Here is a 12,436-nt window from a genome sequence, read left to right as displayed (position 1 = left end):
AAACCTTTACTTAAGTAAGAGTACTAAAATACAAGTACAAGTAAGTTTACATTACAAGTAAAAGTCTTGCATTTAAAGTGTTACTTGAGTAAAAGTATGTAATTATAGTCAGGAAATACTTAATTAAAGGTACTGTGTGGAAGAATTTGAAGTACTTTACATGAACTAATTGCTTTTTTTTGGCAATGTGTGAAAAGACTGTAACGTGACATCAAAGAAAAATGATTATTTCCCCAGCTCCCTCCTTTGCCTCTAACACTGATTTCAATGTAAAGGACTCGGGTCGAGTTACAGAACCTTTAATTAAAAGTACTGTAGTCTACTCAGAGCAGAAAATGGCCCCTGTGAGGGTTATATCATTGGATCACTATTAGTGATGTGTTCATGTCTGAACAGCATTTTACCGTTGTAGTTGAGTTGGAGTTAGTTTTAATTTATTTTATATGAGGCTGTGAGGCTGCAACTAGTAATTGTTTCCCATTGTAGGTTCATCTGTTGACCATTTTCTTGATTAATTAACCGACTGTGTGGTTTGCAAGAATTTAGAAAAAAGGGGGAAATGCTGCCACAATTACCAGTGCCAAAGTGACTCACTATGCTAGTTTTGTCTAAACAAAATGTCCAAACTTCAAAATAAATGACAAATAAAAATTAACAAAAGGAAAAGCAGTTTATCCCCACATTTAAAAATCTGGAACCATATCACAAAATGTTTGGCATTTTTACATGGAAAATTACCTAAACAAATATTTTCAAATAACAAGGTCATGAGTCCCCAGCAAAACCAAACTCTGTAAATGTTTAAAGACATTTAAAAAAAGACATCCTGTATTCATTCAACTGGTGAGTAAAATTTTCAGTAAATTTATCTCACTACATGATGGTCAAACTGTTGTCTCAGTGCCTTTTTACAGGGATTTTTTATAAGGCACTCCTCTTCATGTCATTAAACTGCTCCACATTTACAGAAATTACTGAGTATTTACTTAACGGAGACATAACTGCAGGCACACTCACCAACTTTCTCTGAGGTCGTCATGTTTGTACTCTGCTTGATTTTTATTTTTATTTTTTTTTTATTTTTTACCACACCGGAAGTTTTTTTTTAAATTATTATTTTCTTGATATTAAACTCTCAGAAATGATTCACACAAATATGTGTCATTCAGTGTAAATAACATAATTTTATTTATATTAATTCATACATTTTAAACACAATGGCACAGTATGAAAACGAAACAGTATCAAAATATAACAAATAAAAACACCTAAATGTTTCTCTATTTTGTCTGTCAAGCTTTCACGATTGCTATTTTCTATAAAAATTCCTTCAGCACGAATTACTTCCCCTCCTTCTCAGACCACTCCTTGTATCCTCCAGTATAATTGCGGGCACTGAAACATAAGACAGAAGCACAGAACAGCTGTTATCACTGCATTATCACTTATTACTGTAGAAGATTTAGACTGTCTGTGTAGAGGCAAGATGGGTTGTGGGCATGTGTGTATTATGGATATTATGGAATTTATTTACTTCACGTATCCCAGCTCATGAGCCTTGTTTGTGGCCATTTGCCCTCGCCTGCCCATCTGGCAGTGAAACACCAGCTCTGGGGCGTCCAGCGGCGGCTTGGTTACTCCATACTTGGCCTTAAATTCTTCTGGCTCCAATGAAAAGGCATCTCCCACTGCATTAACTGAATGAACAAAGGGAGGAAGATAAGACACATTTTAAGATAAAACAGATGATGGACGTAAAACATTATCATCTACTGAAAAACATCCAGAACCTGAAGAACCAGACTACAGCACACTGATGCTTATCCCACACTACACACTTCTGCATATCCAGTATACACAACAACTCACTAAACTTTAGTCGTGGTATGTGTAAGTGGGAACAGTGAAGAAAAACAAAAGAAATCCTTGACAATGGTACATACTGTATTTGTTTTAACCTTGATATATCCCCCTGCTCCCCCATGTAAATTTGATTCATTTTAAAAGAAGCTCACCTGGGATGTTAATGGATCCTGGAATACGTCCTTTATCCACTTCGTCTTTATTGCGGACGTCAACCAGGAGGAGATTCTGGCTCTTTCCCAGAAGCGCCTTCAGATCCTCATAGGAGATTTCCTTGGTGACTGGCATGAAAGGGAAGCACATTGAGAAGCCATTGTTAAGACCATCTATAAAACTATACCATTCACATTTTCAAAACCCAGGCTGGTCACCGAGTGATAAAACAGCCTGACTCAAGATTTTATCATTCACTACCAACCGCAGCCACTGTTCAGAGTATGGATTATATGTAACTAACAGTATTGGTAAATGTTATTATAAATGACTGTGTGTTGACACAAGTCAAAAGAATAATTTTTCCATCCCAACAATTGACAGTTGGCAAAGGGCACTTAGTGAGTATGTCAAATTTGCTTTTTGTTTTGTTTGTTTGTTTTTCTGTTTTGTTTTCAATTTTAAGTTCATTTGATGTAAAGTGAAACCCCATTAACCATCCAACAAAAGCTCACTTTTTAAGTCTGACATCACCTCCATCTTCAAGGTACATTCCCGGAAAACTGCAACCTCATGTTGGCACGCACCCTTTTTCTTATCGGTGTACCAGTGTGTGTGTGTGTGTCTAAAAATTAGGAGTAAAAGGTACAGTGCCCTCATCGCCTTTGATGTCGTAGGTGCATGCAAACACTTTTCATGTTTTGAATTTGTTTCTGAGGTAACCACTGCACTCCTCCGAGGATATATAGGCAGTTCCGGTTTTACCTGATTAAGATTTCTATTATCTGCTGAGTCATCCTGAAAGTGTGAGCTCTGATTAATGAGGAAAACAAAAAAGATTCTTACTCTCATTGTTTCCTCACCTGTTATTTATCAAATCCGTGCAAAAACATATGAGACCACAACGGAGTTAACACAAACTGACAATAAACATGCTATTAATGCAACTTTAGCTGAATTATTCATTATCTACATAGGTAACTACTTTGCGGGAACTCAACTCACCTATTTAAAGTCGTTCGTGAAATTCAGTTCAACTACAGTTAAATAGGTAGGTAGGAATATAAATTATTTCTATGTCGGTGAGTGAAGTGAAAACGACTCACCTGCGTTCGCCATCCTGCCTCTACAAAGCCGTGTGTCTGACCGGTAAGTTCAATTCTTAAAAACAAAACCTTCTTCCTCATTGTTTGGTGACGAATCATTGGCTTAGACACCGGGGAAAGGCGGGACTTAGCTTGAATTACCTCAGCTGTTAGCCAATTAGATCAACTTCATGTATTTTTAGAAAGACTTTCAAAATAAAAGTAGAGAAGTTGAAGTTGGATAAATACAAACGTTGTGAAAAGTAGAAATAGCACAACATATATATTTTTTTAAATCATACACGAGCAAAATGGCATATTTCAGTGCTATATTATTATTTTTGCAGCATTGCAAATGCTTTAGGTGCCAAAAGTAAAGTGAGGATGCTTGTAAAAAATAATGCCATGAATAGTTTTTATTTATCAGTTAATGTCAAATTGTTTCAGAGACTTACACAGTCTAAAGTATACACTGCCAAGGCACATTCAAACTGATCCAACAACTCAACTTACATTATCATGGTTTTTCCTTTTATTTGTCACCCATCTGTATGTTATGAAATGCAGGCATATACAAAACCTTTCCAATGAAAGCAAAAAATGAAACGAAGAGATTTTACACTATATTTTAAAAAAAATATGTTTTAGTTTATTACAAAAGTTTCAATCAGTACCTTTTTCCTAAAAAACAATATTTACAATTAAATTCACTATACAATAAATCTGCAGAGGTTAATTCGCCAGCAAATAAACCTGTACTTCTAACCCCAAAATAATACAGTTAACTATCTGTTAGTGTTATTCCATGAACACCACTGCTCTTTCTCCCAATATATTTACATATCTACTCCTGAAACACAAGTGTTAACAACTTTGTGGTTCTATGATGAATCACAACACCACCGCAGAACTGTTTGGCTTTTGTTCGTGATCACATTGCTATGCCCTCTCAAGGGACCTGTAAAGGGGATGTGTAGTCCGTGCTGACACTAGTCTGGATTACAGAGGTCCTTCTGAGCTGTAAGAAGGGTTCCCAAGTCCATCAGTGGAGTCTCTCTTTCCCTTTTGACACATTTTAAGCTTCCATAGGGTCACAGCTACAACGATGACAAGTAGAAGGAGGGCGACTCCTCCACCTATGACCCAGGCCAACAATTTATGGTCAGAAGATTCAGAATGGTCGTACCGCATACAGGAGAACTCTGAAGGGGTGCTGTGTCCTGCTTTGTTCTTTGCCTCCACACACACCTTGGTCCCAACCTCCAAAGATCCCACCAAACCATGTCGCAGAGCATGTCCAAACTCCAGAGTGTCACCTCCCTCAACCACCACTATGTAGTCAGAAACCACAGAGGATGGTGCACACCACTGCACCTCTACTTTCCCCTTGTTATCCCCTTCACTGACCGGCTTCAGTGCTTGGATGCGTGGTGCGTGAGGAGGCCTATCAGCCCCACTGAGCCCAGGGACAGAGGCATCCAGTCCGTGATGAAAGATGCTCGCAGGGCTCCTGTTTCTCAGAGCAGGGGTCATACTGGCACAATTCCCGGGTGAGGGGAACCCTCGCGGAGAATGGCACTATAGGAGCAGGGCTGTAGTCATCGTCAGCGTCGTCGTCCGAACCAAAGTCAGTCATGAATATAATTCGTGGATGTGTGATGGGAGGGGAGGCAGAGGCGGCATGAGTGAAGAGGTGGGAGTGGAGGAATGGTGTGGCAATCAGAAAAAGAAGAAGCACAGCCAGGTTCTTGAACAATGACGTCATCTCTGTGGACAGAAATGACAAATGATGAGAATGATTATCAAAAGTATTCGTCACTTCAAAAATAATACAGTGATAAGGAAAGAAATAAATCCTCAGCGATTGTTTCTCAGTTGACCTTGTAGTTTATAAAAATCAAGGCCAATTATACAAAAGAATTTAAAATGTAAATAATGGTGAATAAAAAAACTAAAATCAAGAAGCTGAAGTCATTGAGGAGGTGGTCACTGTGTCAAAACACAGAAACCAAAATACAAACTTGGTTACAATATGAGACAAAAACAAACATGGCAGCAATTATCTGCAGTGGTACTAAAGGTAAGAGATAGGGCATGTGAGATTTTTCTACCCTTTTGTTATTTGGATATGTCAACAGAGGAGATAAACCAAAAAAGTTTGTTCAGAGTCTTAGGAGATTAAAGGTATTTGGCCTGATTCATGGCACAAGGATGCTATTCCATCACTGTTTACGGCTAGGAAACATCTTTGTGTATAATCAAACATTTGCAATGTTCTCATTTCCATCCTGTAAACAGCTTTAGATAAATAAACGCTGAGTGCTGGAAGAAAAAAAATCACCTATTGGGGTGACCCCATCAGCACTTTTCTCTTGGCAGCAAGCCAGCTGAGTTCTGTGGGAACCCAGAACTGAATCAAAAAACACATGGATTTTAATTTCACTTTAAAATAACTCTATAAGCTAGAGGATCTTTTCCCATGCCTTGAAATGCTGACACTGATGACTGAATCTCTAAGGATAAACTTGTAAACGTTCCAGTGGTTTGCATCTGGTCAATATCACAGCAGTGATTAAGTGAAAAGAAACTAAAGAAAAGCAAACAGAAGAAAAGAGTTCTAATAGTTTACTGTACCTGTTTGATGCTGATGGATATTTGAAGTCTTTCTGCCTTGTTCTCAGACTCTCTGCTCTCACCGTGTGCTCACTCACTCTTAAGTTCTCACCCTCTTAAGCTGTTCCCCTCAGACTCTCCTCCTCCTCAACACCCCCTCGTTTTTCTCCGCTCGCTGCCTCTCCCTCCACTCTTTCATACACTGTCTTTTTTCCCTCACTTCTCTCCTCCTTCTCTTTCTCAACAGAGCTTCCAACCAGCCATCGTTTGGGCTTTTATATTGCTTTGTGTGGAATTTTTGTGAAACTGTGTGAAAGGAGGAGAGGGGGGGTCACCATGTGCCTGTGTAGCCTCTCAGCATATTAATCTGCTGAGCAGCAGCAGGAGGCAGGCTTGTGCTTGTTGCAGCATGTGTTTGTGTAATCTGTAGGTGTAGCCGTCTGTTTTCGATAACCTTTTTTTTAAGAGCTAAACTTCCCACATGCTCTGCAGGTGTCCTCGTGGAACGATCAGGACATAAGGTCACTTCTGTGTGTGTGTTTACGTGTCCCTTTGAGAGTGGGGGGTGAAGAATGCGTGCATGTGTATTTATTATAGACCCTCTCCACCTCATGCAGCCACCATTGTGACAAGCTGGAGGGGAACGATAAAAGGCTGTCTCTTCTCTCGTCCTTTTATGGGGTGAAGCTGGCAAAGAAGCCAAGTTCTTTCTTCTTCCAAGTGCCCGCACAGATGAGAGGAAAAATACCAGGGTAGGAGCCTCCTTGTTTTCCAGTTTAAAAACCCCTAAGAATTAAAGAAACAAAATCAGAGCAATTTCAGCTTTAAAAAAAATTGGGGTAACTTGACACAGAATGTGTTTATTGTTAAATACAAGTGCATATGCAAGGTTAGTTTCTTACTAAGTAGAAAAGAGAAAAAGCAACAGCATAAACAAAGTGGGGTTGTGAGAAGTTGCACTTGCATATATAAATCAACATGTTATGTTCATTTAAAGGCAAAAGCATGTAATAATAGGTTCACAAGATAAGGTCTGAGTACACAGAAGCAATAAATTACTGGGAGATGAATAAACACTGAAAATGGGTTTAAATGTACAGCTACTTAGAACAGTACAGGAAATAAGAGTACAGATTTATGTACTGTTTATCTTGTGTGTAGTTGCGTACATCCGTGAATATATTGTATAGATGTACATATTAAAACTGAATGTGAAGCAAACCAAAATGAGAAAATGGTGGACAACAACCCAGACCTGCTCATCTCTCCTGGGTAACTGAGGAGTAGCTTTTGATCACATGTCTCCTGTCTGATGAGCCTGTTTGCTCATCTTGAACTTGCCTCTATTGATATTTAATCGCCAATAAATTCAGGGAAATTTCTTTAAAGCTCTTCCCTTTCTATCCAGCTGAAAACTAAGTAAAAAAAAAAAACAAAAACGTATGTGCTTTTATTACTAAAAACATTGTAGTATCATCTTAAGTCATCTGTAAGTATCATCTTACGTTGGAAGACTCTGTTGTTTGGTCTGCTGGAAATCTCCCTTAGTGTTAAACTATAGTGTTAAAAAGTGCACTTTTTCTTGTCTTTGTAAGTGATGTGTTCCCTTTTGTACATGTTATGTAATGTAAGATGTTTTTGTTTAAAAGTAATGGAAAGAAAAAGAAAGAAAAAAAGAGGAGAAAAAGAAAAAAAAAAAAAAAAAAAATATATATATATATATATATATATATATATTTCAAAAATGCTGAAATAAAATGACAATTTTGAATGGGTCAACAGGCTGAATTTTGGTGTCTGGTAAACCAGCCTCATAATTTGGATTCCTTCTCTTGTCTAAATCTGTAGCATATGTGATTGTTTGAAGGAAGCATGGGTGATTTATATGTGAGGAGTAAATTTTGTTGCTCACTGGTTTTGTGGAAACTTAAAATCTCTGACAGTTATCATGTGGGAGTGCCTAGGAAATGCGTGGCCTAAGGTGAGATACGTCAGTCAGTAATGCTACACCTCTTGGCTCCTGTTGTCATACACATGGAGACCATCCTGCATCCAAATGATCTTTTCTCTGGGCAACATGACACACAGAGCTGTGATATTGAATGCTGGGCGACTGCTTTGAGTCAGACATACAATTAACAGAAACATACAATTACTTTTACAGCGGTAGAACAAACTTTTTAACTGATGACCATGAAGCCACCGTTACTCCCTGGATTCAGATTTTTGGGGAGAAGTTCAGAGAAATTTAAAAATATCGTTAATTGTGGGACAGTGTGTAGTTATATAATTGTTTAGTGTGTAACTGTTGGTTGCTGACTCCACCACTTGGGACCTCTTTCCAGACTGAGCATGTCAACAACTATTAAATGGACTACCATGGAATTTGGCACAGACGTTCATGGCCCCCAGAGGATAAAGACCCTGATTTTTCTGCCACTACCAACATGAGGTTAACATTTCTTGGTTAAGATTGAAATAGCCCAAAAACTATTGGATGGATTGGCATTAAATTTGGAACAGATAGCTATGGCTCCCATGAAATGTATCCTAAAAATTGTGGTGATCCTCTGACATTTCCTCTAGTACCAACATGAGATCGACATTTGTGGTTTTGATACAGACATTCATGTCCCCCTCAGAAATAACTTTGGTCATGAACTTTGAGCTTGCTATCAGGTCAAAATGTTTGCTTGTCCACAACTGGTTTATGACCAAATATCTGCAAAACTACAGACATTCCCATCAGCCTCAGCTGTACTGTGCTAATTGGCAAACTTTAGCATGATAACATGATAACTAAGATGGAAAACTGTAGAACTGTGGAAAACACTGTACCTGCTAAACACCAGCACGTTAACATTGTCACTGTGATATGTTAGCATGCTGACAGTAGCACATAGCTCAAAGCAGTGTTGTGTATAGCCTCACGGGAGGTGGCATATCTGGTTGTATGGTTGTCAAGAGTTAAACTTCAACAAAGGATACATGTATCATGTATTTATTGTAAATTATAATGCAATACACCTCAGTGGAAAAAAACTGAAATGTATATATTCTTTAGCCATGGACGTAGATGGGAGGAGAGCTTCTTGTCCCTCCTTCTACCCTCATCTCTCTGTTTTTTTTTTTTTTCCAGCTTTAAGCGTCTGTTTGTTTTGTCTGCACAAGACAACCATCTCTTTTACCCTGTCTGTCCCCCTGTCCACAATGTCAGGGGCTGATAAGTTGCAACAGCTTGCCAGTAACAGGGTGGTACAGGTTGCTGTGACTTATCACTAACTTAAGTGATTCATTTCAACATTCATTCCTGAACGAGACAATCCGTCTCCAGGAACTCTGAGTACAACTTCACTCTTTACAGAAATTTTCACACAGTAGTTATTTGGTATTTCATCGCTTAGCATCATGTGGTCAAGTGGTATTTTACCCTCTAACTGTAATGAGCATGTGAATGAGTGATGAAACATCTCACATTGGTTTTTTTTTTTTTTTGAATGATTGAACAAACACACAGAAACATAACAACGGTGGTTTGTGGGGACGTGGCACTGTAAATGTGTCACTGTTTCTGTAGCAGAGTGGGTGATCACGGAATTGGTCTGTGATCAATAAAGCTATTAATATTGTATGAACTTCCAGTAGAATAGCTCATACTTGTGAGCGGGTGAGATTACATCAGTGCACGGAAGAACTTCTCTCATGTTCAAATAAGGGGAACAAAGGCAAACTCAGACAAGTGTGTGAAATGTCTGTATTTTTTAGATTGACCTTATTTTTTCTTGGCTCTTGTACTTTGGCTCTGAGGATGATGTACTTATGACTTAACACAAAGAAAAACAAAAGGACTCTGGGTATTTTCTATGGATTATGACACCCAGTAAGCCTCTTAAAACAACTTACATTCCCATTCTGTTATGTCATATATATGTACAGTAGAGCGTCAGTGACTAATGAGCTAGCTGTCTGTTCAGTTACACTCCTGGTCATGGCTGGGTGGCTCATTCAAAACTTACCTTTCTATGCAACCAATCACAGCACAAGACACGTCAACAGACTGCACCACTGATACACTTGTCATCCATTTCAAACACACCCTCACACACTGATGAGTAAAGCTGTCACAGTGCTCACATTAACTGAATGAATTGTTCAGTAGTTTTCTAGAAAATGGGTGACATCGCTGAGGAGACAGTGTTCATTATGTATGATTTTCCGCTGCCAGTTGAAGAGGCCAGTGCGCTGAAGTTTGCACAAACTGCGGCTTCGAGGCTCCTGGAGGAGTAAAGGAAGCCGCAGAGTGTGAGTCACACTGCGAAATAATGACTCCTGCAGATTCCCTCTCCCATCACACAACATGTTTGAGCATGCTGCTGGAGATGAACCAGACAGCCTGCACATATCGCCACCACCATCTTTTGATCGCAGATGGCGGCACAATTTCACCAGAGCGTTCAACCACCGAATACATTTTGTTTCTTGGCTCAATAAACTAATTGTTATTTAAGGCAGGAAATCCCCACATTCATTTACCAAGCTAAAACAAAAATCCTTCTACTTTCATATTCACGCACTCATACTCAGCCAGCCCTGGTTTCTCAGTGACTTTATCCGACTCAGACATGTGTGGGCCTCCCTCAGATGTTCATTCCCTCTGCTACCCACACCTCTCTGAGGATTTAAAGTATTCCAGTTTCAACAGGAAGCACTACCATTTTCTGTATACCCAACACTTTTGACCTCCCATTTCATTCAAAAGGAATCCTAGAGTAGTCTTGTAACCAGACTCTAAAGTTGTGTGAACTGCTATATTTAGCAGTGGACCATATGACCTTACTGTTCCTCAAGGGGCTAATTGGAAACAGGCAGTGTGATGATGAACCAGCTCCATCTGATGAAGTCTCACATTCCTCCACTGCATACTTAATTCTACACAGTGTAAAATTGGAAGAGTAAATATCCTACAACAGGTGGAATTCATTTTGAATCCGGCCCGCTGGAGTGAATCTCCATATATGGTAATATCAACTTTCGTCAGACTCATTTAGAGACTCATTTGTGTATCCTGTTAATGTCATAAAACGACAGTGATTTATTTTGACTGGATCAAGTGGTGATACTATAGCAACAAATACAGACATCACATGTTAAGATGTCTAATGTGTTTTCTGATGAGCAATAAAATGTGTCACATCTCAAATAGATTACACAACAATGCCAAATACAAATGGCGTGACTGGAAAGTCTGAATAATGGTCATACTCTTTGTGTTGGTTACCTGTTGGTATGACTGCAGGACTACACTAGATCACAGTCAATATTTACAGTGCACACTGTAGGATGTTTTTGGTTGTTAACATCACTCATCTGTATTTTTTTAAATGTTCAAATCAACCTACTTCACCTTACTTGCAAAAAACAAACAAACAAAAAAAAAAAATTAAATAAGTTTAACTTTGTCCTCTTAGTCTAGTCCTCTGGGAGCCATTTAATGTTAGACAGTCAACTGAAATAATGACCATGAAATAGGAGCTGGACAACAGCCTGAGGCACCACTATAAAAGAACAGGGGCACTGACTGATCACAACTGTCTGGACTTCACTGTTCAGAGGGCCACAAAAACAACTTCTATGTTACAAGCAGCAAAATTGTCTAAGTTAAGGCCTATTAAACTATATTAAATGCAGCAGAAAGCTAAGGCCGCCTGTCACACAGAAGGTTTTCTTTGTCTTTTATCCCTCATAGGATCTGAAAGTACAACCAGAAGTTTGTAAGGATGTAAACTCTACTGTACCTCTAAAGTCACTTTAATTCTAGTTTTTCATGCTAGTGAAAACTGTGCTGACAGTTAAAAAAAAAAAAAAATTATAGTTCTTATTGTGGAAGATAGCTTTATTATTTTAATTAATGACTGTTATGGTAATCTATGGTTCTGATTGGTTGGGATGGGACTGCTGAGATTTTAATGATTTTGTGTATAAATAAACTGAACCGTGAATATGTTAGGAAAAGCTTTCTTGGAATCAACTATAGTGAATGTAACTATTGGGCAATCTCCAAACTCGATCTTGTTCTTGCAAGCCTTACATACCCCTTCAATAAAGAGTTATGGCTCCACTTAGTGGTGAATGCTTGTTATTGTCATCTACTCGCACTTGGCCAGATGAATTAAGAAAAAAGAAATAGGAAAAAAAGGAACAACCAGATGTCCTTTGATGTATCTCTACGAAAAAAAAATAAATCTTGGTTATCTACTTAAATCTAATGGGCTGACTTGATTTGATATTTGAACCACTGTAATAAGGAGAAGTGATGTCCAAACACACTGTACAAATAACAAAAAGATACATTGTTTTAAATTCTTTTTTTTAAATCTGCATTTTTAGATCAAAATGTTGATGTCCGGTTAAACATTTCTTTCATTTTGTAACACCAGCATGGTATACAGTACATAGGTCATATTCAGGAGGATTATAATGCAGTCTCTGCTCAAACAGGCATTTTTGTTGCTCACTCACTGGAAAACTCTGCTCAAGTGTGAAATTCTCTCTTCCTTTAATTATCGCAGCCTGGAGACCCACTCTCTCTCTACGCCCGCCCCCCCTGCTCTCCCATCCTCTCAGCTGGATGAATCAGTAGAGGCAGAGCAGCTTTTGTTTAGAAACTGAATGGTTGACCTACATCAGAAACAAAATAATGATCATCCTAGACTAAGTTTCGC

The 12,436-nt window shown here is 38.6% G+C and overlaps 2 protein-coding genes across 2 annotated transcripts; both read right to left on the bottom strand.

Annotated features, from left to right (window-relative positions):
* Positions 1-1,164: 1,164 nt before the first annotated feature.
* Positions 1,165-3,261, bottom strand: tstd1 (thiosulfate sulfurtransferase like domain containing 1). The gene is made up of 4 exons (XM_018699364.2): positions 3,123-3,261; positions 2,016-2,144; positions 1,535-1,697; positions 1,165-1,395 (listed from the first exon to the last, which is right to left on the bottom strand). Exons 1-4 carry the CDS (start codon positions 3,133-3,135, stop codon positions 1,341-1,343), a joined length of 360 nt encoding a protein of 119 aa, XP_018554880.1. The 5' UTR covers positions 3,136-3,261; the 3' UTR covers positions 1,165-1,340.
* Positions 3,262-3,502: 241 nt separating this feature from the next.
* On the bottom strand, positions 3,503-6,106 carry si:ch1073-303k11.2 (LRRN4 C-terminal-like protein). Its single transcript, XM_018699363.2, is given in 3 exon segments — positions 3,503-4,568; positions 4,570-4,868; positions 5,736-6,106. Coding segments are annotated over 2 exon segments (765 nt in total). The 5' UTR covers positions 4,867-4,868; positions 5,736-6,106; the 3' UTR covers positions 3,503-4,100.
* Between the last annotated feature and the right edge of the window lie 6,330 nt (positions 6,107-12,436).

Source organism: Lates calcarifer, linkage group LG8 (assembly GCF_001640805.2).
Source record: "Lates calcarifer isolate ASB-BC8 linkage group LG8, TLL_Latcal_v3, whole genome shotgun sequence".
Taxonomy (NCBI): Eukaryota; Metazoa; Chordata; class Actinopteri; family Centropomidae; genus Lates; species Lates calcarifer.
This window is presented reverse-complemented; position numbering and strand designations above follow the sequence as displayed.

Coding starts and splice junctions, on each gene's coding strand:
- tstd1 (XM_018699364.2), bottom strand. Junction 1,698..2,015: donor AGGATCCATTAACATCCCAG/GTGAGCTTCTTT, acceptor TTGTTCATTCAG/TTAATGCAGTGGGAGATGCC. Junction 1,396..1,534: donor CATGAGCTGGGATACGTGAA/GTAAATAAATTC, acceptor CTTATGTTTCAG/TGCCCGCAATTATACTGGAG.